General features: G+C 44.7%; 1 protein-coding gene across 1 annotated transcript in view; it reads left to right on the forward strand.

Annotated features, from left to right (window-relative positions):
* Positions 1–25,112, forward strand: part of TLL2 (tolloid like 2) — a 174,878-nt gene that overhangs the window by 120,465 nt on the left and 29,301 nt on the right. Inside the window, exons 6-10 of the mRNA XM_007940052.2 lie at positions 974–1,152; positions 2,116–2,221; positions 7,759–7,883; positions 10,850–10,965; positions 18,433–18,535. Of these exons, the coding sequence (XP_007938243.1) occupies positions 974–1,152; positions 2,116–2,221; positions 7,759–7,883; positions 10,850–10,965; positions 18,433–18,535 (629 nt within the window). The remainder of the gene's footprint in view (positions 1–973; positions 1,153–2,115; positions 2,222–7,758; positions 7,884–10,849; positions 10,966–18,432; positions 18,536–25,112) is intronic.

Genomic DNA, 25,112 nt, shown 5'->3' on the forward strand with positions numbered 1-25,112 from the left:
TTGTCAGAAGGGACCATTCCCTGGAGAAGGATGTTATGCTTGGTAAGGTGGAGGGCTGACGAAAGAGGGGAAGGCCTTTGATGAGATGCATTGACATGGTAGCTGTGACAATGGGCTCAAGTATAGCAAGGATCATGGAGCTGGCGCGGGATCAAGTGGTGTTTCATTCTGCTGTGCATGGGGTCGCTGAGTCAGAAATGACTCGACAGCACCTAACAACAACAATAACAACAACAACAACGATAACAGAGGTTATGTTTGTGGTGGGACTATGGGCCATTTAATTTCTTTTGTATGCCTTTCTGTATTAGGAGTAACTGATAAATATTACTTTATAAAGTAATTGTACCCAGAAGGAGAGTCATCTATCTCCAAGGCTCCTCTGTTAATGCCATCAAGATATGTGCTTTATTGTTGTTGTTATGTGCCATTGAGTTGATTCCAACTCATAGAGACCCTTAGGACAGAGTAGAACTGCCTCATAAGGTTTTCTAGGCTGTAACCTTTACAGGAGCAGATTGCCAGGTCTTTTCTCCTGCAGAGCCACTTGTGGGTTCAAACCACCAAACTTTTGGTTAGCAGCCAATTGCTTAACTATTATATCAGCAGGACTTCTAATGGCACTGAGATCTGTGCTTTACAGACTCAGCTGCCTCCTTGCTCTGTCTCTTCTCCTCGTCATCAGACATAAGCCAGCAGAAACTGATGGTGGGAGGTAAAGGGTGTAGATTGTGTGGTTTATTCTGGGAAGAATCACCATATATCTCTTCAGATTTTCAGAAGAATCCATGACCATCAAAAAAGTCAAGAACCAGTTTTGGAGGGAATTTCTGAATTGAGTGAGAATTCAGAAAATGACAGCATGTTCACCTCTGAAATTCTGTTTTTTACAAACCACACACACACATTGGGGAAGCACTTGCCTCTTAGTATTTTCTGAGCTGCTAACCTGTGTATTTCTACACTTTTCTAGCTGTTGTTCCTATGTTGGACGCCGAGGAGGAGGTCCACAGGCCATATCCATTGGGAAAAACTGTGACAAGTTTGGCATTGTGGCTCATGAACTGGGCCATGTGGTTGGGTTCTGGCATGAACATACCCGACCAGACAGAGATCAACATGTTACCATCATCAGAGAAAACATCCAGCCAGGTAAGGAAGCCTGCATTGAATCTAGAAGCCAGGAAGGCAGTATCCTTAGGGTCAGCAGGGAATAACAGAGAGGGGTTTTGGGGGGCTGACCATGCTACTTTACTAAGTATGGAGGCAACAACTCTTTTGTACAGACATTTGTCACCAGCATAGACACTGTGCATTTGTGGCTTTTTATGGGAGGCCATCTGCTTTGATTTGTAGAGCAGCATTAAAATGATTTTCCATATTGTAAAGGACAATGAAATCCAACTCCATTTCCTAAAAGGAACAGAATCAACCAGCATCAAAACTGATAAGCGAAAAAGAGATCTGGTTGATTTTATATGAGTCATCTCATCTTTGCTGACTTGGGCAACATAGCTTTTTGAAACTGAAATCTAATTAGGACACATGAAAACAGTACTTCTTGGGAGAAATAAAACACATTGTCCCCAATGCAGATGAAGTATCTAGGTTTTTAAACAATGTTTTATCATGTCAAATAATTACTTATAGATGTATTTATATATATACATGTTTACGTATGAATAATATTGTTGCTTTAAAAATACTTTGAGAATTTGAGCTATTTGGTATTGAACTTAACTCTCTGATTTGTTTTCTTTGTTCCTTCAATTGCATGAGTACGTGTGTGTATGTGTTTGTGTATGCATGTAAATATATACGTATAAATTTTGGGCAAGCTGATCTGTATCCAATATGTCTGCAAACTGTTTAAGAATTTTGAGTGAGATTTGGGGAGGCTCGTTGAGTGGTGGGGTTTGGAGAACACAGGGCTTGTTCTAAGTTTCAAATTTCCAATCTATTCAAACCAACAAGAACAACTGAAAACCCTGTTATCTGATTGATTGGATTAATTGAGATCCCAGAAGTTGCTGTGTGCCCTCCTCCTCCCTCCTCTGCCTCCTTTCAGGTGCCTGTCTTGGTTTTCAAAGGCCTTAACAGAGTGTTGTGTCACAGGTCAGGAGTATAATTTCTTAAAAATGGAAGCTGGGGAAGTGAGTTCTCTGGGAGAGACGTATGACTTCGACAGCATCATGCACTACGCCCGGAACACCTTCTCAAGGTCGGAATCTATGGCTATGCCTTGTCTGTGTTTTACTGTGCCTGCCGCAGGCTGGGGATGGATTCCTAGAGGTGTGCAGAGAGTCTCTGCATGCTTCTGCCAGGGCTGGCGTGTCTGTCCTTGAAATACAGTGGCCTCTGGGCTGCAGTGAAATATAATCTAATCAGGTTCCCGCTAATAAGATTGAATCCCATTGTGAAGCCAGTGTTCCATCATGCCCTAATGTCACAAGCAGCAAACTGGAAAAGGAAAATTATCGAGAGGTTGCCTAGGATAATAACTTAGAGCCTCTGCGTAAAATTTCCAGTGGGTGAGGGAATCTTCTAAAGCATGCCCTTGATGTTAGCAAGGTGGTATTCACAACTTCTCCTAGGAGGAATTTGGTTTATTGGAAGCTAGACCATGTCAGAGTTGGAAGGGGCTGTAAATCACTGAGTCATTTTGGAGGTCAAGAAAATGAGGCTCCTGGCCGCTCAAGGGTACACAGGTATCTGGGGTTGGATCAGAGATCCAGATCTCCTGCTGGTCGTGGGTGACGATAGCTGGTATACCCGAGGATGGCTGGACTTCGGTTATGGCTGGTTTCAGCAGGAACAGTTCTGATAAGTTTGTTCTGTGTTGTACCAGGTGTTAAGTATTTTCAATACTGCCTCTGCTTCTAGACCATATAAATGATACATATCTGAAATTTTTTCTGCTATTCCCAGTTTTGTGGGTCTTTTAACTCTCAACTTAAATGAGACATACAGTACAGATAATTTCTGTCTTGGCACCTTCTTTTCAGTCTGCTTTTCAAACCAACTTATTTGCTTATTCATTCTTTCACTCATTTCTTTTGTCATTCTAAACAATAGATTTGTGGTGAGTTTCAATATGCACACAGTACAACAGGAAAAACAATAGGTGAGGAAGGTGGAGGGAGAAGGTGATAAGGATAGAAAAGCTGGAGTAAACTTAGTGTTAATAAAAGATGTCATAAGATGTACACTCTGATGGAGTTGGCTGCAAAATCTTCCCTGAGCTTCCTAGCAAACACAGCAAAGAAGAAACCGATCTTATAAAGATTAAACCAAACCATTTGTTCAGGAGACAGACAGCTTCTGGGAGTGAAAGGGAAACTATTTACCAAGGGCTCCTTGGGTCTTGGGTAAGGCTGTTAAAAGGATTCTTTTGATGAGGCCATATAATTGTGGGAAAGATCACCCAAGCCTTAGTTCCCAAGTTCTCATAGGCACTTTTTAGTTATGATTTCTATTCTGAAACCAGGCAGCATCTCTCCAGAGCTCTAATGGGTGGTGTTTTAGTGACATTGACATCCCTAGACAGCACTGTTCTGGCATGAGGATGAGCCACCATGGACTCCTTACTCTTGTCTCGGCTCTTTTTCAGATGATACAATGTGCAACATGGTATAATGAAGAGACCACTGGCTCTGGTAGCATAGTGCCTAAGGCACTTGACTGCTAACCAGAAGGCTGGCAGTTCAAACCCCACCAGCCACTCCTTGGAAGGAACGTTGTGGCAAACTACTTCCGTAGTGATACTGCCTTGGAAACCCAAGGAAAGGTCGCTATAAGTCGGGTCCGACTCGACAGCACATAACAACAACTGGACCGAGGGTCAGAAGATAGGGTTCTAGTACTAGTTCTTCCATGAACTTTGCTATATGAGGGAGGTAATTAGGAGCATGGCCTCTGGAAGCTGACTTCTGGTTCAGATCCTATCTCTACCTTTTACCCTTTGTGTAAGTTAGACAAATCTCTACCTCCCGGCACCCCAGTTTCCCATAAAAGGGTTGCATGAGATGTGCTCCAAGCCCTTTCCAGCTTGAACATTTCATGTTGTAATTTCTTGATCTGGTGCAGATGAATGACATGTTGACAGATGTGATCTCATTCATTGCCATACTGGAAATCTGAAACCGGCAAGGCTTCTTTTTCCAGGTTGGGAAATCGAGGCTTTGAGGGAATCATTCCAGGAGGGTATGTGTGTAGGGGAACTCTCAGGAAGACAATGGAATAAGCAGGATGCAATCTCACCTTGCAGATGTTGGGAATGCTTGGATGTTGGGACTGGGCTGACCCATGGGTTTGGAAAATTGTGCAGGGAACAACCATATCTCACCATGTGATCCCCAGGGGGCTGTAGGATGTTGAGCAGAGACAAAGATTGATTTTATTGGGGAGCCAATGTCAAATTGTCCTAAGTAAGACCCCTATACCTTGGGGTCTTATTTATATTACTATTATAGCTCTTTGTATTGTTTGATAATTTACCTGTTGCTATCCCTTCTCCCTCACTAAACTGAGATACTTGAAGACAAATTGTCTCATTCTCATCTAGTCCCCAGCATCTAACACAGTACCTATCACATAGTAGGTGTTCAATAACTATTTATTAAATGGATAAATTAATGACTGAGTAAGAGGGGACAGCAAATTCTACAACACTGGAAAATAGGCTAGGGAAGAAATACCTGCTATACTCATTACAATCCTTTCCACATACCCACAGATGCAGGGGTCAGATCCTTAAGGGGAATCTAGAAGTATCTACTGTGTAGGGAATTTTGGATAAATTAATACTAAATGGGGACTAGGAATTGTATAGCTTTCTCAGTGCCTGCTGTGAAGCTCTGAAGACACAGACCAGGACAGGGATGTGGCACAGAGTACCTTCTAGCAGTAGCTTGTCTTTTCTTATCTTTCTTTAAAGAATTATTTCTATTTCTTCCTTTGGTTCCCCTTGGAGATAACCACTATTAACAAGCATTGCCATTGTGAATCATTTTATCAGACAGACCAGCAGAAACCCATAGGCCAAACCCATGAAGCAATAATTCCTCATCAAAAGTACCCAGACTCACTGGGAGGGATATTGGAAAGGGGGTGGTACTTTGAGCTGATGGGCAGCTAGGAGCAGAGCAGCTTCATGGAAGGCATTGAAGGTAGAAAGACTTCCTCTCTTGCTATGGTTACATTGTCTGTTACTGCAAAAAAATTTACCCCCAAACTCAGTGGCTTACAACGACAACTTATTTTGTACAATTCTGTGGGTCAACCTGGCTTATTCTTCTTTGGCCTCTCCTGGGATCACTCATGTGACTGCAGTCAGTTGATGGCTTCACTGGGCTGGAGTGTCCAAGATGGTCAGTCACATGCCTGGCAGTTGGTGCTGGCTTTTCAATGGGTCCCTTTGGTTCTCCCTCATATGGACTCTCATCCCACCAGGCTGGGCTAGAGTCTCTGAGTTCCCAGAGGGCATTGTGAGCCTGGGCTGACTCATGGACTTGGGAGCTGCAAGCCTCTTAAGGTCCAGACACCTGAAAGTTCATGATGTCACTTCTGCCACATTCTATTGGTCAAAGCAAGCCACAAGGCCAGCTCAGATTCAAGCAAGTGGAGAAATAGACTCCACCTCTTGATAGGAGGAATGGCAAATTCAAGTTGGATATGAATATTGGGCGGTATTCGGAGGCCTGGTGTTGCAACAGTTAAGCATTCAGCTATTAATTGAAAAGTTGGCAGTTGGAACCCATCCAGCAGTTCTGCAGAAGAAAGTCCTGTTGATCTGCTCTCATAAGGATTAGAGCCTAGCAAACCCTATGGGACAGTTCCATTGTGTCTCATAGGGTTGCTATCAGTTGAAATGGACTTGATGGCATCTAACAACAACAACAACAATTTATTGTAATGAGCAATCACAACTATCTTCTCATCCCTGCTCCAGAGTTCAGAATGTTTTGACAAACTTGTCCATGCCGTTTTCTTCTGCATAAATTTCAAAAAACTGCTTTTTTTCAGTGGTGCTCCCGTCAGTGGGGTCCTTTCTGGTGGACTTTCCTGGCATTTCGTCAAAAGTTTCCCCACCCTCCCCAACTCCGTGTCATTATTCCTGGTCACATGTCCCCTAGAGCTGGCCTGCACATTGTCTTTTATTCTGTAAAAGAGCAGAAAATAGCCCACAGAACATTTGCTCATCTGGGGAGTGAATGCTGTTCCTGCTGATGGGAAATCCAATCTTTATGTCTCCCCTCTCTTTACGATGGAGCTGTCTCCTTCCAACTTTATTCCCTTTAGTTTATTGCAGTTCTTCTCCCTTCCCCCTTTGTTGGGCCCAGCTTGTGGGGAGTGGTGTCTTTGGAGATTTTGTTGGGCAAGCGTCCAGGAGATGAGGAGACAGTTCTCTGGTACAGGAGCGTCTTTGTTTGGAAAACTCAGAGCTGACAGTTTTATTCCCTAAGGCATCTGCCAAACCCTTTCTTAGTTTAGCAGAATGTCAATGCTAAGAGTTGTCCTACATAAAAGGGGCACCATTACTGCAGTGGTTTACACAGGGGATATCTCTTGTAGTAAACATCTTCCAGAAACCACTGCCTGCCTGGCAGCTCAGGGACAACAGTGGATTAGGAAGTCTTAGCAGCAAAGAGCTATCTGATTGTGAGCTGATGTTCCTGTCGTTTTGGTTTCGAAGGCTCTGGTTTTCTTAACTCTATCATTTATGTAATAAACTGTTTCTTGGGTAGTGGGAGACACTGGCTGGAAGAAAGAAGGTACCTGGAGGTGGGCTCCAGGATTGTCTGGGTTCCAGTACTGCTTCTCTATTACTAGCTATGCATTCTGGGCAAGTCACATGAGCTGTGACTTGTAGAGTGGGAAATGTAATAATAATGGCGCTGGCCTCCTAGTGTGTTATGAGGATTAAATGAGATGAGGCAGATCAAGTGCCCAGTGTAGGGTCTGCCACATAGGAAGGTCCTATGCCCTCATGGATTTCCAACTTAAGACTGTAATATCAACTCTTGCTTGACTTTCCAGCCTGTTGGCCCAAATCATCCAGGCCAATCTCTTAGTGTGAACCAAGATTCAGAGAAGGAAAGGGACTTGTCCAAGCTCACCCAGGTGGCAGAGCCAGGCCTTGCATCAAAATCTCTAGCCCACGGTTTTTTCTACTGTCTCATGGTCTATGCAATCTTCTTATTTTTCACTTGACTGCCCCACAAGGTGCCCCAAAACTTTGATCCTCATTATTTACCAATTCATCAGCCAGCATTTACCAGCCACTGAGAGTTTCATTGGCTCCTAAGCTGTTCCTAGGGCTTCTGCAAAACACATCCACACACAGTACTGTTTTTTGCATAGTACTGTCCCTCCAGGATGCGCCACTCACACCACAGTGTCTCTGAATGGTGCTCCCTGCAATTATGCAATATTGTCGCCCTAGGGACCTGTTGAGGGCAGTATGGAAATGCTCAGTACACATCAGTAAAGAAGCATTTAGGCTATTGGGCGAGGGCAATTGGCAGAGTCATTGTCCCATTGGAAAGTGAGTAGGCAGCTGGTGAAATGGAGTGCTAAAATGTAAGCACAAGGGAAAGATACCGCCTCAGTCATGCCAGACTGGGGAGAGGCAGACCAGGGGTACGAATGTTGATGGGGTTATGGGCAATGGAATGAAGACTGTAATTCCTGGTATTGACAGCCTGACAACCTCGACTTTTCTTTTTCCTTTTTCTGTCTCGTTTTCTCTCCCTGTAGGGGAGTTTTCTTAGACACCATTCTCCCCCGTCGTGACGACAATGGCATCAGGCCAACCATTGGCCAGCGTGTGCGGCTCAGCCAGGGAGACATAGCACAAGCCAGGAAGCTGTACAAATGCCCAGGTAACTACAAATCATGAGAATTCCTGCTACTTCCCAAGCATCCCACAGAACACAACACAACTGCTATTTGTAAAGATTTCCCCTTGGTGGGAAAACATCTTGGGGAACCTGAAGAAATTATTCTGTGGCAGCTGCAATTTCTGGGGTGCTTTTATTGGGAGGTGCTAGACAGCATAGAAATCCAGAATGGTGAAATGTTTGCAGGGAGTGAAGAATAATATGCCATGGAGCCCACAGTTTAATTGTAGGAGGCTGTCAAAATTCCTGTAAAAGTTCTGGTGTTCAGAAAAGGAAGAAGGCATAATAGAATAAAGTAAAATGGGTCAAATGCTGTGTGCCCTCCAAAGCAGTAAGACCACCTCTCCTGTCTATGGGAATAGAGGATATGGATTTAGAGAAACAAGAACCAAGGGAGTTTTTAAGAAGGCAAAGAATGAGGTGAATGTTTTTGGGAAGGTGGGAGTCAGCTCCGCAAACACTGTAAGGTGGGGGAAGGCTCATTTATAAAAATGAGATTGTTTCTATGGCATTGGGGCTCTCATAGCCATGCCAGGTGCTAGTCAGTGACTAGGAGTCCGCCGTTGAAGACTGGACAGTAAACTGAGGTCCCTGCCAGGTCAGAAGCCCCCTCCTCTTGAATTTGCTCTCTCTGCCCTCCATCTCCTAGTCTTCAGCATCATCATGTCCACCACTGGGGAGTGAGCTCCTGTAGGCCCTGTTAAGCTATCGAGTTTCAACACAAAGCAATGGCTTCAGTAGCCACATGTTTACCAGTGATGGGAGAGAATGTATTTCAGTGTCTTGGGGATGCAGAAGGAAGTTCCATTACCAACAGGCTCAATAACCTCTCCTAACTTCCAAATCAGGCATATGGTTTGATCATGGGACAGAACATGTGAACTGGAAAATCTTAGAAAATCTGGATGGTCGCATTGGCCTAGCAAGCAAGGTCACGGGACATGCAAAGAGCCATCTGGGCCCTGCTCCATCATGAGACTCTAGGAAATATGTCCATCTAGATATTAGTCATCTGGGGGTGTGCCAGGGCTGAAATACAGGACATACGTATCATATAACCTTGCTGAACAGAGAGGGAAACCTTAGAGCATTCCTGGGAAATGCCATCGTATTTATTTATTTATAATGTATATGCTGCTTACTTCCCCAAAGGATCTGAGGCAGCTGGTCAATACCATGCAGCCACATAGTAATGTATCTGTTCTTGTAGAATGATTATACTAAAATAATTTCCATGGAACCCTTGGGGGGTGTTGACTGCTGAGTGTAATCCTCGTGATGCCTGGCAGTTGTTTGGTAACGTGACACTGAAGCCCCAATATCCAGGATTTCCTGAGGCTGATGATGGGCACTTTTCCAGATGGCCCTTCCTGAAGTTCTGAAAAACATGGAGCTTCAAGGAGTTTTAAGTAGTAACTGAAAGCAAGGGCAGTTGCCATGCAGATAGTGAATCGCAGGAAGGAAAGAACGCAGTCAAGAGAATGAAGCTTCTGAGCCTCATAAACCACCAACCAGTTGCAATGGAGCCACTGTGCTCCACTAGGTTTCCAATGGCTGGTTTTCAGAAGTAGGTCATCAGACCTTTCTTTCGAGGTACCTTTTGGTGAACTCAAATCATCAGTCATTTGGTTAGCAGCCAGACACATCAAGCTTTTGTGCCACCCAGGGTCTCCCCAAGTACACCCACACCTTACTTGTCGACATGGTTAGGTTCCAAAGATCAGGTCATTTTGTGAAAATCAAGGATGATTACATCAGATGACAAAATGATTACAAATCATTACGTAAGTGCCAAATTACATCATTACATAACTGCCAAGCCACTGAGAATCATGGCCTAGCCAAGCTGATGCGTAACCTTAACCATCACAGCCAGCATTACTCTCGCCTAGCATCTCAGCATTCATTACTGCCAGACATACGTTGTTAGCATGCAAAATAGTTGGATTATAGATTTTTTACTATTGTTGTAAATGTGAAGTGTCAGATAATGAGATAGTTGACAAGTGAGGAGTGTTGTTGTTGTTGTGTGCCATCGAGTCAGCCCCGACTCATAGCGACCACTCCTTGGGTAGGTGTACTCAATAAACCAAACCAAATCAAACCCACTGCCATTGAGTCAATTCTACCTCATAATGACCCCCACTGGGTTTCTGAAATGGTAAATCTTTACAGAATTAGATTGCCCAATCTTGCTTCTGGGTGTACTCAATTGGTACCTTTTTTTAAGGCTATCTTATAGAAAATATTTTTCATATACATCAAAACTGGGTTTTACACTCATAACTGGACAACACTCAAACATTCACGGACAGAAGACCCTGACAGTAGAATATTCCAGCTTCTCATGCCTTCATTCATTTTTCCTCTGTCTTTTTGACTACTCGATAGATCTTTCAGAGGTAAGGAGCAGAAAAAACAGGCAAGACTCAGACTAAGAGCTGTTTCAAAGCATTTTTGTTGTTGTTGTTCTTTTTGCTTTACCTACCTGTACTTTCATATTCTCTGCTATAAATGTTAGTAGTAATTTTAATGGCTACGAGAGTGCCCACTGTGTACCAAGCATGAATTTGACCCTTTCATTTAATGCAGATGTGGGTCCCCACAGATAAGGGAACTAAAGATAAGGGAACTAAAGCCCAGCAAGGCTGGGAAATTTGGCCATGTCCACACAGCCTGCAGGAGAGTTGAGCTTCAAACCCAACGCTAGCCACACTCAATCCAGAGAAGAAACCCTGGGCATATTACTTTTTGGCATCCAGATCCTACTTTCACTTTTGTCAGCCAGAAAAAAAATGTAAATCTGCCTGCCTGGCTTCTTGCCAACGGGATCCTAAGGCTCTGGCTTGTAAAGAGATATGTTTGCTTGCCAGCCATTTGCATGGGGAGTCACTGAGGTGGGAACTTGTGTGCAGGCCAGAATCACAGTTGTTGTTTTGCTTGTGCAGCATGTGGGGAGACCTTGCAGGAAACAACAGGGAACTTTTCTGCACCTGGTTTCCCAAATGGCTACCCTTCTTACTCCCACTGTGTCTGGAGGATATCGGTCACTCCAGGGGAAAAGGTAGGTGTGAAACCCCCTTGGGAAATAGTCTAGCATTCTTTGAGTTGTGTCTAGGCTGAGGAATTATTATTAACATTAACAGCTTTTATTTTATGAGTGCCACTATGTGCCAGGTGTTTTACATTAATTATTTCTGAACTTCTCAACCTATCTCACCCAAACAAATGGAGGTCTACGTACTAAATGTCCAAATACTTTAAAGTTACAAATCAAACTAAAAGTCTATAAAATGAAGTAGGCTCTATCTCTCTACCTTGATAAATACATCATCCTAATGTTCTGGAAAAGAGCCCTAGTTGTGCAATGGTTAAGTGCTCAAATGTTAACCAAAAGTCACTGGTTCATACCCATCAGCAGCTCCATGGGCTAAAAGACTTGGAGATTTGCTCCCTAAAGATTACTGGTTTTGTTTTATGTGCTGTAGAGTCAATGCTGACACACAACGCTATAAGCTACCCTATAGGGTTTCCTAGGCTGTCATCTTTACAGGAGCAGATCGTTAGGTCTTTCTCTCAGCAGAGCAGCTGGAGAGCACTCAACATTGAGCCACTGCAGGCTGGGAAACTCTGTGGGGCGGTTCTACTTTGTCATATAGGGTTGGTGTGAGTTGGAACAACTCAACGGCATACCGTAAAAACAATGTTCCAAAGGTTAGGATCCAACAAGAATTCTCTGACACTTCAGAGTGCTGATCTGGAAGGTGGTAATGTGGGGAGAAATAGCTCCCAACCCACATCCCGATGCTCCTTCTCTTCCCATCCCCACCACCCTGACTCCATCTCACCACCAGAGGCCTCAGGAGCACCCATGCACACACCCCAGCACACCTTCTGAGCATCCATTCCTGCTCCGAGGAGTGCTCCCTGGCTCCCACGGCAGCTCCCTGGCTGCCCACCCAGCAGGGTAGACTCCCCAGGAAGATGGGTCTGGGAAAGAGACCTTTGCATACCCTGAAATAGGGCTCAGTTTGGACAGGGGATTCCCTGAACGTGGTCTACAAGGGGTACCTGGTCTATAAACCAAAACAAAAAAAACAAAACAAAAAAAAAACAACCCACTGCCATAGAGTTGTATCTGGCTCATAGCAATCCCTCCTTGGGTTTCCGAGGCGGTATCATTATAGAAGTAGATTGCCCAACCTTCCTTCCAAGGGGTAGCATAACCTCTGGATGAATACATTCCTTGGACTCTGCAGATTCCATTACCATCTAAAGCAGAGTCCAGGGCATGGGCCTCTTTTGCCCTGGTCCATAGGTGGTGCTGTTCTTGACCCTACTGCATGATACATAATCTTATATACATTATATGGATGGGGAATTTGAAGCTCAACATTAAGAAAATTGCCCCACCACCCCCAAAAAAGAAGAAGGTGGGGACCAGTTTTGCTGGTCCAATAGAGCCTGGTGGAACCACTGAGACTATGGCCCCTAGCTGCCCTTCAGGTCTGGAATTGAACCCACACCTGTGGTTTCCAGCCAAACAAAGTACAGGCATGTGAGTTAAACATTTACTTCAAGTAGACACATGCCCTGGAGAGAACAATCATGGGAGAAGGAAGGGCTGCTTATGCACAGGGAGACAACTCAGGGGCAGGAGAGTATGGAGGGATGGACACTGGGAAGAGGTAACTATGGGGAGGAAGTGGGAGGGGAGCTGTTGCATTATGGTAAACTGTGGTCAATGACATGAGACAAAGTATACGTGAACTGCTGTATGGAAAGTGAATTTGCTCTGTAAATCTTCACCCAAATTAAAAAAAAAAAAAAAAAAAAAAAAAAAAAAAAAAAAATTGCCCAAATTCACAGAGCTAGTAAGATACAGAACTGGGAACTGGATTCAGGGCTTCTAGACTCCAAAGACATCAAAGAGGTCTTTCTTTTACATCTCTCTACAAATCTAAGTCTTCTTCATGTAGTCTCAGTCTAAATTAAACTATCTTTGAGAAGCTCTCACTGTTCCTTGAGTCTAGGTGAGGGGACTGCTCCTGTGTTCCCACAGGCAACCTATAATCCTACCTATCATAGCATGTCTCACAGAATACTGCTGGTTTATTTTACTATCCTCCTTCTAAACTGCAAAGTCCTTGAGGACAGGACTGGTCATGCCCAGGTCCCTGGCGCTCAACACTGTCCATGGCACAAAGTAATCACACAGGAAGTATTTGTTGAATGGATGTGTCACTGAATGGGTGGCTGAGTGAAAAGCCTACACCTGGAGGTCAGGTAGGGGTTGTTAGAAGTTTTTAGGCACCTGTAGCTAACCTTCAGGAGCTCTGGTAGCATAGTGCCTAAGGCACCTGACTGCTCACCAGAAGGCTGGCGGTTCAAACCCACCAGCCACTCCTCGGAAGGAAGGTTGGGCAATCCTACTTCCGTAGTGATACTGCCTCGGAAACCCAAGGAGGGGTCGCTATGAGTAGGGGCCGACTCGACGGCAAACAACAGCAACAACAGCCAACCTTCGGGAGCTCTGGTAGCATAGTGCCTAAGGCACCTGACTGCTCACCAGAAGGCTGGCGGTTCAAACCCACCAGCCACTCCTCGGAAGGAAGGTTGGGCAATCCTACTTCCGTAGTGATACTGCCTCGGAAACCCAAGGAGGGGTCACTGTGAGTCGGGTCCGACTCGATGGTACATAACAACAACAACAACAAAGCCAACCTTCAGGTATTCTAAATTCATTACTTTTAAAGTATACTGTCAAATTAAGCACAATGGGTTAACCAGAGAGAAATGTTGGCTAGAACTCACTGTGATCCCTTTCTATGGCTGGGGACTGTTCTCAGCACATTTCATGGGTAATCTTATTTAATCCTCACAACATTTTCTTGCGGCAGGTGCTATAACCATGCTCATTTTACTTGCCCAAGGCTATTTAATTAGTTTGATGCAGAATCGGTATGTGAACTCAGGCGATTTGACTCAGGGAACCTGGATGCTTATCTTATATTATTACACAAGGGAGACAAGCTAATAGATATTTAAAGTCACACACACCCTTCCTCTGGCTCTAAGCATTTAAGACAGTATGGTTGTCATCTTGAGCCCGAGAGACTACAGACATGTTTGGTTGGGTGGATTTGCTGTCTTTGTGCCTGCTGGAGGCACTAAAGAGAGGGAGGCAGGAAGGAGGAGGAAGAAAAGGAAAGGATCAGGTAATCCTCAAATTGCTGAATTGCCCTGCACAGGAGAGGCTATGTGATATGCTTGAGCTATATAAGATTCACCAAGCCTTAATTATTAGTGTTAACTGGGGGCAGGGAGAATATACATCATTTAAATTCCTGCACTAATTATTTCAATTTCTGCTTAGCCCAGCTTTCCCCAGAGATGCTAGTAATTAGTAGAGTTGATTGATTCAAGTGTCACCTCTCGTTCATTACCTCTTCCCTTCTGGTCTTTATGGTTCACTAACGTGCTTAAAATAATTAGCATGAATAATTATCATGTTCATTCAGATCATAAATGTGTTACCAAGGAAGCTGTAATAACATTTCCTCTGTAATTTTAAAGCAAAGGCTAAAGAGTTATATTGCGATCAGCTGAGAAGTCTTACTGAGCTCTTCAAACTGAATGTGGTGTGTGCAAAAGAATTCTAGGGTACAGTCCCTGTCTTCAAGAGACTTAGAGTTTAGTTATGCTCCTCCTACCCCTAGGTACTCTGATTTAATTGAAAGAGGGACATTAACTAGTCACTAGCATTTTTTCCAAAGCTTCCAAATGATTCTATTGTGCATACAGGGTTGAGAATCACTGGCCTAGTTCAAAAGAAAAGCATAACATCACTCACACACACACAGGCACACACATACATACCCACTCTACAAGCTATTGTTTTCTGGTACTGACTCTATGTCCTAGGAGATCACAGGACTTTATGGAAAAGTAGGTGCTACTTGAGAACTGAACATGAGGCAAGGCTTTTCCAAGAGAAGGAATGAACCAAAAAAACCACACTTACTGCCATTGAGTTGATTCTGACTCATCAAAATCCCCATTGGGTTTCCAAGGCTGTACATCTTTACAGAAGCAGACTTGCCTGATCTTTTTTCCATGGAGTGGCTTGTAGTTTCGAATGGCCAGCCTTCTGGTTAACAGCCAAAAGCCTTAACAACTACATCACTAGAGCACCTTAGAGAAGGGATGGGTACTGTCATTATCAGTCAAGACAGGTAGCCTGTGTGGATCACGTGGTGCATCTGGTACACTGTGTGTACACTCAAGGAGCTCTGGTGGTGCAGTGCCTAAGGCATTTGACTGCTAACCAGACGGTTGGTGGTTCAATCCCACCAGCTACTCCACAGAAAGAAGATGAGGCAATCTACTTCCATAAAGATTTACCACCTTGGAAACCGGGGGGAGGGGGGGTCGCTATGAGTTGGAATCAATTCGATGGCAGTGGGTTTGGTTTTTGGTTTGGTATGTATATACTCAGTGTGGCTTGATTTTTTAAATGACTGTACTGAGTGCTTGTTATGTGCCAAGCACAGGAATATACACTCTGTATAGTTTCTCATGTAGCTCCCTCAACAACCTAAGATGTTTGTATTGTTTTACAGATGGGGAGACTAGAGGTCAAAGAGGACAGATATTTTCCCAAGGTTCCAGAACTAGTAAAGGGTGGAACTGAGATGCAAATTCAGCTTTGTGTGACTTGAAAAACACTTGCTCTGGAATCACTGTAAGAAGGAGAGAGAGAGGAAGGAGTCCCAAAGAGGGACGGATCCAGGGAGACTGATCCAGAAAGGAAGTGGGATTTGAGCTGGGTCTGGGGAGGGTTTTGTGGACATGGATGTATCAGGGAGCACTGGTAAATAAATTTATCTACTATGAGCCCTGGAGGATCTGGAAACTTAGCAGAGAGTTTAATTTCTGAGAGGTGGGGATAGGGAGCCACTGAAGTTTTCTGAGCAGTGGAGGGATCTGGTAAACATGAGATATAAATGGATGCTTGATCTGGAAACCCTAGTGTGCAGGATGGATGGGACATAGCAGGGAGGTGTTCAGGAGTCATCTCAGAGGGAGCCATCCAGAAAGGGATCCTGGAAGAGCTGTGAGATTCGAATGGAAGGGAGGAACACAAGACCTCTTAAAGGGGGGAAAAAAACCATCAAAATGGATGCTAAGCAGATGTGGCCGGCAGGGCAAGACAAGAGGGGCAAAGTAGAGATAGCACCAAGGTTTTACACCTGGGTGATGGGGCCATGGTGTCTCCTACCAAGAGAAATAGGAAGGGAAATGTTTTCTTTTCAAGTGCTACCCCAGCTAGTGGGTCTCAGGAGAACAGGACCAACCGAAGAAGAAGAGCATAGGTCAGAGCATAGGTTCTAACTTGGAAGAGGAGGGATCCTAGGCAGATTGACCTAGGAGACCAGAGACTGAGGCCAAATAACATCCCTGTAGGTTTGTTAGGAAGGGCCTTGGAACCTTTGACCCACAGCCCACTGCAGCCTATCCTTAGAGAAAGAGGAACCCTGGGATAATTTGGATATAAATGAAAAAGACCAGTGGAGGCCAGAGAGTGGAGATGATGGAGAGAGTTGAAGAGACTGAGAGCGAAGTCTGCCTGGAGTTGGAAAAGGAAAAGTCAAGGGTGTAGGGGCTGGGGCAGAGCGAGGAGCCTGGAGAGCAAGAAAAGCGGCAAATGATGGAGCAGGGATGTGTCAAGCATGGGCCAAGTATAAACTTGGGAGCTGGGTCCAGACAACCCATTGCTTTGGTTCAGGAGGGGGCACAGGACTTTGTGAGGTGGAGTTTGAATAGGAGGTGATGGGTGAGGAGAGAATCCTGAATGTTGCTCTGGAAAGTGTGCCGGGAGAACCTGCGCTGGCAGGGTTGCAGTGGGGACAAGGCCCTGGACGTCCATAAAATGCCAGGCTTCTGAGGCCCAGTTACAGGGTCACCCAACCCCCTCCACTAAGTACTCACCTGTTGGTTGACAGGGGCATTCACTGAGTGACCTTGGAGGTATGTGAAAGAATAGAAACCTTCCTTCTCAGCCCGGCTGACCTCCGCACCCTCTAGCCTTTGTTCAGTTGCCTCACCCTTTCTGCCTCCTCGTTCCAGACGCACACATTGACCTGCTCTGGCTCTGCAGTGTTGTTGCTGTTCTTAGCTGCCACAGAGCTGGCCCCTGACTCCTGGTGACCCCACGTATAACAGAGCAAAATGCTGCCCAGTCCTATGCCATTCCCATGATTGCTTTGTGAATTGGACAGTGTGATTCACAGGGTTTTCACTGTCTGGTTCTTGAAAATAGATCACCAGGCCTTTCTTCTAGTCTTCGTTTTAGTCTGGAAGCTCTGTTGAAACCTGTTCAGCATTATAGCAGCATGAAAACCTCTAACAGAGGGAAATGGCTGTGTATGGGGTGTGTTGGGTAGCAATGCCCCCATGGCCTATAGCCTCAAAAAAAAAAAAAAAAAAAAAAAACCTCACTGCCTTCGAGTCGGATTAGACTCATAGCAACTCTTCCTTGGGTTTCCGAGGCAGTATCACTACGGAAGTAGATTGCCCAACCTTCCTTCCAAGGAGTAGCTGGTGGGTTTGAACTGCTAGCCTTCTGCTTAGCCAAATGCGTTAGGCACTATGCCACCAGAGCTCCCTGAGCCTCTAGTACAATTTCCCAAACACCTCCTTGCCTCTGTTTACCCCTCTTTCTGAAATACTCTCACCCACTGAACCCCACTCCCCTTAGGTTAAATGCCACATCTCTAAGAAGTCTTGTCTAATATCTTGGGGCAGAATTTATTCCTCCCTCCTTGGGGCTGCCCAAATGCTCTTTTTAACCATCCCTCTATTTTCAGCATTTATATTGCAGTGTTATAATTAACTTGATGCATCTTCCTGTCCCTCTGTTCTCTGAGTTCCCTGCAGACACAAAATCTGTCTTACAGATCTTTCTGTCTCAGTTGGCCAATAGACTGATTGTAGGTGGTCAATAAATAGTAGTGGAATGAATGAATGAATGAGTGGATGAACTGTAGGAAGGCTATTAGACACATCAGCTTTAGAAGAGGGGGGTCATGACTGGGAAGGCATTGTCATGGAAGTGCTCGGATGCACTTGGGTTAACCCTGGACCCTTTGGAATGATTGATGATGTTATAAGATCTCTCTGTATCTCTGAACTTCATCGACCCCTTACCTCCCCAGTCTCAATGCACCCCAGCCAGTCTTTTTAAATGCATCTAGCTTTCTGTAAACCATCTAGTAACTTCAAAAGCTCAAGTTATTCCCCAGACAGAGCCAAAGGACCCATCTCCTTCTGTTTACTCCCCATCCTGCTTAAGGTTTATTATTTAATGTCATAGAGTTTCCTGTGAGTGTGTTTTTAAGAAGACACTCCTGCTTTGGTCTGAGAGATCTGTATGCTAAAAGGTAACATGAGAATGCAAGTGTTCAAGATGTGTCTTTCCAAACTCCTCAGGCCCTGCTGCCCCAACTCACTTTATGGTAACTCTTTACAGATTGTCCTAAACTTCACGTCCATGGATTTGTTTAAAAGCCGCCTGTGCTGGTACGATTACGTGGAAGTCCGGGATGGTTATTGGAGAAAAGCCCCCCTATTGGGTGAGTTGCCATTAGAAGGCCTCAAGGAGCAGTGCTCCGATGTTCCGTGTGAGCTGGCAGTGCTGGAAGGGTTCCTCCCCATAGCAGGACAGGAGGCGCCCAAGGATTTGTGATATTGTAAAACTCTGAATACTCCATTTGGCCACACATGTTAAAAGCTTTTAAAAACTGTGAATACCCTTTGACCCAACAATTCCTCCACTTGGAATTTATCCTAGGGAACTAATTAAGGAAGTGTGCAGAGCTTTAGTGACAGGGATGCTCACCGAGGCAGGAAAAATTGAAAACAATTTCAATGTTCAACAGTAGGGGTTAGCTGAATACATTCTGATGCATCCTTTCAATGGAATACTATCCATCCTCTAAAACTAAAGTTGGAAAAACAAAAGATAATGTTAGAGGCTTTTGTGGTTGTTGTTAGGCGCCGTTGAGTCAGTTCTGACTCATGGCGACCCTATGAGTCGAACAGAACGAAACACTACCCGGTCTTATACCATCTTCACAGTCACAGCTCTTTCTGAGCCCATTTTTGCAGCCACTGTGAGTCGGGGCCAACTTGATGGCAAATGACAACAACAATGTATCAATACATATTGTTGAAGGTCCTCCTCTTTTTTACTGACCCTTGACTTTACCAAGCATGTTAGGGGTGACTATTTACCAATACAGAAGTGTTCATTGTTCCTTGTTTAATGAAAAAAAAAAAAAAAATTATGTTACAAACTGGGATAAGTAATAGGGCTCCATTTTGATGAAACATACATTTTTATGTATGTCAGATGCCTTAGGCACTACACCACCAGAGCTCCTTGTATATTATGCAGGTGTTGCAAACTCAGGTAGCTTTAGGGATATGCATAAATGAATAAAACAGGGTTGATTTAATACGGTAAGGAATGATGGGAACTGCGCAAACTGAAGAGTGAAGATCCTGTCAAAAATCATTTCAAGCACAATTATTTAAAGCATTGTGAAAGCTGTATTCAACAGGAAGAAACCATTTTGTGAACCTAATAAATATACATATATACATCTAAGTAAAATTGTAATCATGAGTATAGATAAATAATGCAGAGTGGTGACTTTAGGATGATGAGGCTTGCCTTTGAGAAATGTTTGGCTCTTTTCTCTACCATGAGATTGTGTTATTTTTGTGAAAATAGTGCAAGAAATCATCATTAAAGGGCAGCTTGGAACTTTGAGTGAGAAGCAAGGGAGAGTGAGTGTTAAGAGAAAGGTTAGTTAACTGAAAGTTGGTCCCCAGAAGAGAAGTACCCCATGGAGGTCCAGGGAAGATTAACACCAATAGCTTCAGTGTCTTGGGAGTCAAAGCTGGGAAACAGCAGTCATGGTGGAGCTAGAGAAAGGAGCAGATTTGCAAGGAACCCAATGGAAGGGTTTTGGCTGAGAGTAGGTTATCCTCATTCCTAGCATGGTTTGTAGGGTGAGCTCCAGGTGGGTGGGGACTTTGTCCCTGGCATGTCTTCACACGGGCAGAGAAGCCATACTCTGTGTGCTGTGAGTGACCAGGCTGGAGTGAGCTGCTGTTGGGATGGATGATTGTGAACATGTAGATGGGAAAGAGAAGGAGAAGGCTAAGTTGGGGGGTTTCACTGACAAGCATGTATGTCATTGGATTTGGGGAAAACAAGGATGGGGTAGCTCAGAAGAGACTGCACCAGAGGGTCTGACTGGACCCAAAGGGATCTGGCAGATATTGGAATTCTGTATGGCCAAAGGGTGCCAGCCAGGTCAGCTGCCCTCAAGAACAACACATAAGCCCCTCAGTCCATGAGTTCAGATTTCTGGAGGGCCAGCAGGTAGGAATGTGCACCCATAGGAGCTCTTCAGAGTTGGGGAGCAGGCAGCTCAGACTCTGAGTCAGGCACTGGGATGCCACCATTAGGAGGAATCATTCAGGTAGTGAGTGGTCCAGGTGGACACGCCAAGAAGGTGACCTTGAGTCAAGCACAGCCAGGAGTGAGTACACTGCAGGAAAATGGGTTATGCCTCCCAATGGCAGGGTGGAAGTTGTTGGCCCAGGTTTTCTGTTTCCTGTCTAATATGAGTAGATAACGTGTGTGCTAGCAGCAAGAGGGAGACATGCTTCACAGGAAGTGCTGACCGGGTGTAGCAAAAGACCCAAACTATTTGCCATCAAGTTGATTCTGACTCATTGTGACCCCATATGTGCCAGAGCTAAACTGTGCTCCATAGGGTTTGCAGTGGCTGATTTTTCAGAATTGGATTGCCAGGTCTTTCTTCTGAGGCACACTGGGTAGGCTCGAACCTCCAGCCTTTCAGTTAATAGCCTCCAAGTGCATTAACTGTAGCACCCAGGGACTCCCAGCCGGATGACCCATGGCAGCCTTGCTGAACACTAGAATTACCTGGAATGGTTTCTGTGAATACAGAGTCCCGAGAGACTGCTGAATCAGACTCTCCATTAGTTGGCTGGGGGATGATCCCATTTACCGACAATTACATGTATGTCAGGGAGCTTTTGTGGTGCAGTGTCTAAGGCATTTGACTGCTAACCAGAAAGTTGGAGGTTCAAACCCACCAGCCACTCCGCAGAAGGAAAACTGGGCAATATGCTTCCATAAAGATTTACTGCCTCGGAAACCCAAAGGGGGTTGCTATGAGTCAGAATTGACTCAATGGCAGTGAGTTTGTTTTGTTTTTTTGGTTCACATGTCTGGCATCAAGCTCATAGGAAGTGTACTGAAAGGATGCTTATCAACTGTTGAACCTCGGAGAGAGGAAGTGGAGAGCTCAGGGTGGAGAGCATCATATTGGCTTTCTATACCTCTAGATTCTTTGAATCTCTTACAGGAATGCATTCAGTAATTATTTTATAATGGGGGGGGGGGGGGGAAGAAGCTGTAAAGGAGTTTCATAGGAACGTGGAACCTGGACCTGGCAGAAACCTTGCTGTTTCCTGCCCTCAGGTCGGTTCTGACTCACAGCAACCCCGTGTGATGAGTAGAACTGCACCACAGGGTTTTCTAGGCTGTGTTGTTTTTGTTTTTTAAAATTTTTATTGTGATTTGCGTGGAAGTTTATAGAGCAAATTCATTTTCCATACAGCAGTTCATACACATTTTCTCTCATGACACTGACTGCAATTCCCCACAATTGTAACAGCTCTCTTCCCGCTTCCTCCCCGTAGTTACCTCTTCCCGGTGTCCTTCCCTCCCATGCACTCCTGCCCCCCTCTCCTTGTGCAAACACTGCCCTTCTCTTCTCCCATCATTGATCACTCCAAGTAGCGTATCCACCTGATGTAGATGTTTAGCCCATATTAGACTGTGACTTTTATGGGAGCAGATCACCAGACCTCCCTCCCACAGACCTGCTGTGTAGGTTAGAACTGCCAACCTTTCACTTAGCAGCCGAGAACTTAACCATTGTGCCTCTTAATCCAACGTCTTCAGGAGAAAACCAAGCTCCTCTAAAGGTGGGCCAACTTCCTAAAGCCACACAGCCAGATAGTGACTGAGGTCAGACCAGAACACAGATCTCCTGGTGACGGGGAAAAGGGGCTGCTGAATCTGAAAAGCCTATCCCCCTGGGATTGTCAGATAAAATACATTATCTGTTGTGTTGCTGAAATTCAGATTTAACTAGGCTTCCTGTGTTTTTGTTTGCTAAATCTGGCAACCCCGGACCCCAGGCGTGTGATAGATTTATAGGGTTCAGGAGGAGGGTTCTGTTAACTGAAGTTCCCCAGAGAAGGCCGAGGCCCGTGCCTGAGCATGGGCACAAGCTCAGAGATTTCCAATACATAGTTCCTTTCTCTTGAAATTGAAGCAAAAATTTTCTCACTACAGATCCTAATCTCTCAGGTCACATTTTCATTGATTAAAAGGTAAGACTTGTGCTGTTTTTAGGGTTGTTTTTTTGTTTTTGTTGTTGTTGTTTTTGAGCTCATACTTTACTCTTTCATTGTGTGTGTGCTGAGCGTGCTGCAGCCAAGGCATAGCTCAGCGCCTGTAACCGTCACTCTTCATTTGCAAGAGTTCTCCTTTGCCAACTATTTGGCCTGCTCTGATGTTTCCAAATGCAGTTGTTAGTGAACTTTTGTGTTTGGAACAAGTGCATTGTGTGGACTGAGCTGGTCCCTGGGAGGGGTCAGTGCCATGAAATCTGCCAGGAGGAGGCAGGTCAATGCCCCTTTGGCAGGAGGCAGAGCGGATTAGGGCGGATTGTAAAAGTATGCATCTTGCTCTGAAAAACCGTGCGTCGCATATTTTCCCAGGGCAGTGTGTGAAAATCCAGGCATAATGGACGCATAACTTTTTATGAATGAACCCTTTATGACTCCCCACGGAGCTCCTTGTAGTCCCCTCATCTGCATTTCCTCTTCTTGATATCCTTATTAAACTCCTCCTCTAAATCCAGGAACCAGATTGCAATTGAGGAATTTGAAAGGGTCACTATGAGTCAGAATCAACTCGATGGCAGTGGGCTAGTTTGTTCTCCTGGTGAATTTCTCTACAGTCTGTGTGTCTCCTTGGAAAGAGAGTTGGGAACCAGAGTTTTCATGTAGCCATGAAAGGGAAATGTAAGTAGATTGAAAACATTTCATGGCTGGTTAAAGATTTCAATTGTTTTTTCAGTTTCAGAGGTCACTTAGGAGAGTGAGGAGAAAAGTGGCTTCAGAGAGAACATATCCAGTAAACTTAAACTCCATCCTTCACCCTGCACTCCACTCCCCTTACTTCTGCCAGGGAAATTACCGCAACAATGCACTTTTGTATGCAGAACTGTCTTCTGGCCATTCTGTACCACCACAATGCACACAAAAGCCCTTTCTCCCCCTTTCCCTGAAGTGGAGGGAGAAGTTCAGAAAGGGCAGGCTGGCCAATCAGCACTGCCTGGCCCCACTGCTGGGGCTCCTTGGGCAGGGGCGGCCGCCCAAATGAGCAGAAATGATGGAGTGAGCCGGACAGCCAAGCCTTTTCCATGGCATTGCTTTATGCTTTGAGACTTTGATCTTCATTCCTATGGGTCTATTTCCAAACTGGGAAGTGGACCCAGAGAGCAGGTTTGATGTCTGTTTAATCCAAATTGTATAGAGTGCAGAATTGCACCCCAAACAAATTCCTTAAGATGGTGGTGGAGGTGATGGTTATGGCAACGAAGAAGAGGATATGGGTGATGAAGTCAAGATCACAGACAACAAGAGTTCAAATCCTGCTGCTGCTTAGAGCTTTTATTTTTTTAATCTAGTTTTGTTTTGTTGTTATTGAGAATATATGTACCAGAACGTACACCAATTCCACAGTTTCTACAGGTACAACTCAGTGAGGTTGATTACATTTGAGTTGTGCAACCATTCTCACCTCCCTTAGAACTTTGAGATTTAACCCTTCTGACCCTCAGTTTTCTGATCTGTGAATAATGATACTAGTACTTAATTCAGGAGATCCTGGGGGTGATCCAATGAAAGGCTCAGGACACTGGCATGCTGTTGTTTTATGCCCCGAGTGGATTTAAACTCACAGTAACCCTACAGGAGAATAGAATTGTCCCATAGGGTTTCCTAGGCTGTAATCTTTACAGGAGCAGATTGCCAGGTCTTTTCTTCTGCAGAACAGCTGGTGGATCAGACCTTTTGGTTAGCAGCTGAGTCCTTAACTGTTGTGCCACCAGGGCACCTTCCTGTCTTTCAAAAACATACTCAATAAAAGAACTTTTATGAGAACCATCATGGCGAAGATGAAACTGCCAAGCCATCACCCAGAGAAGCAAAGTGGAGGGTCCTAGTTACAGGATTGCACAACAATTTTGGGAGCCCCTTGGCTTAGGAATGCTTTAGAATTTGTTCTAACCCTGCCTTTGCTTGCAATGTTTCCTTCCTCCGAGGTAGGAGCAGAGATGTGTTGGCCTGGGGCCCTGGGAAGGGTGCTTGATCTCATCCGGTTAGGTGCTTGGGTAACAAGGCAGTGAAAGTCTCTTTCTCATTTGGAAGCAGTCCCCAGCGGCTGTGACAGCTGGGGTTTTAAAAGGAGAAACTTGGACTTGAAACTTGGACTAGGCTAGGAAGGCATTCCTTTTGTGAGCCGGTGTAGTCTACCTGCTGTTCGGCAGATCCGCCTCCTCACTGGTAAGCAATACTTTTCCATCTGTATGTGTTGTTTTCCAAGAACTAAACTGACACTAATTGGCCATGCCAGAGGAACCATTACTGAACATTTATAGGCTTCTGACGGATTATTCCTTGTTGAATTTTTGGCAGCAGTTTCGGTTCATCTCACTTAATATTAAGCTCACCAAATCCAAAGGCTGCAGGTGGCCAGAATCGGAAGGAAGCTGAAAGAGCTTAGCAGCCTCTACCCGCCTTCCTTTCTCAAAGAATGGCCGCCATAGTTGGCCAGTAGGAAATGTCCATAGTGGTGTTTATTTCCACCCCCACCTACTCCCAATGTTAAATGATTTTTTAAAAAATTTATCGTGGTAAAATATATATAACACAGCATTTGCCATTTAAAAATATGCAACTCAGTGGCATTAATTACATTTACAATGTTGTGCAACCTTCAACCTCAATCTACTTCAAAAACTTTTCATC

The sequence above is a fragment of the Orycteropus afer genome, unplaced genomic scaffold (assembly GCF_000298275.1).
Source record: "Orycteropus afer afer isolate SDZICR_OR568_19922 unplaced genomic scaffold, OryAfe1.0 scaffold00064, whole genome shotgun sequence".
Lineage (NCBI taxonomy): Eukaryota > Metazoa > Chordata > Mammalia > Tubulidentata > Orycteropodidae > Orycteropus > Orycteropus afer.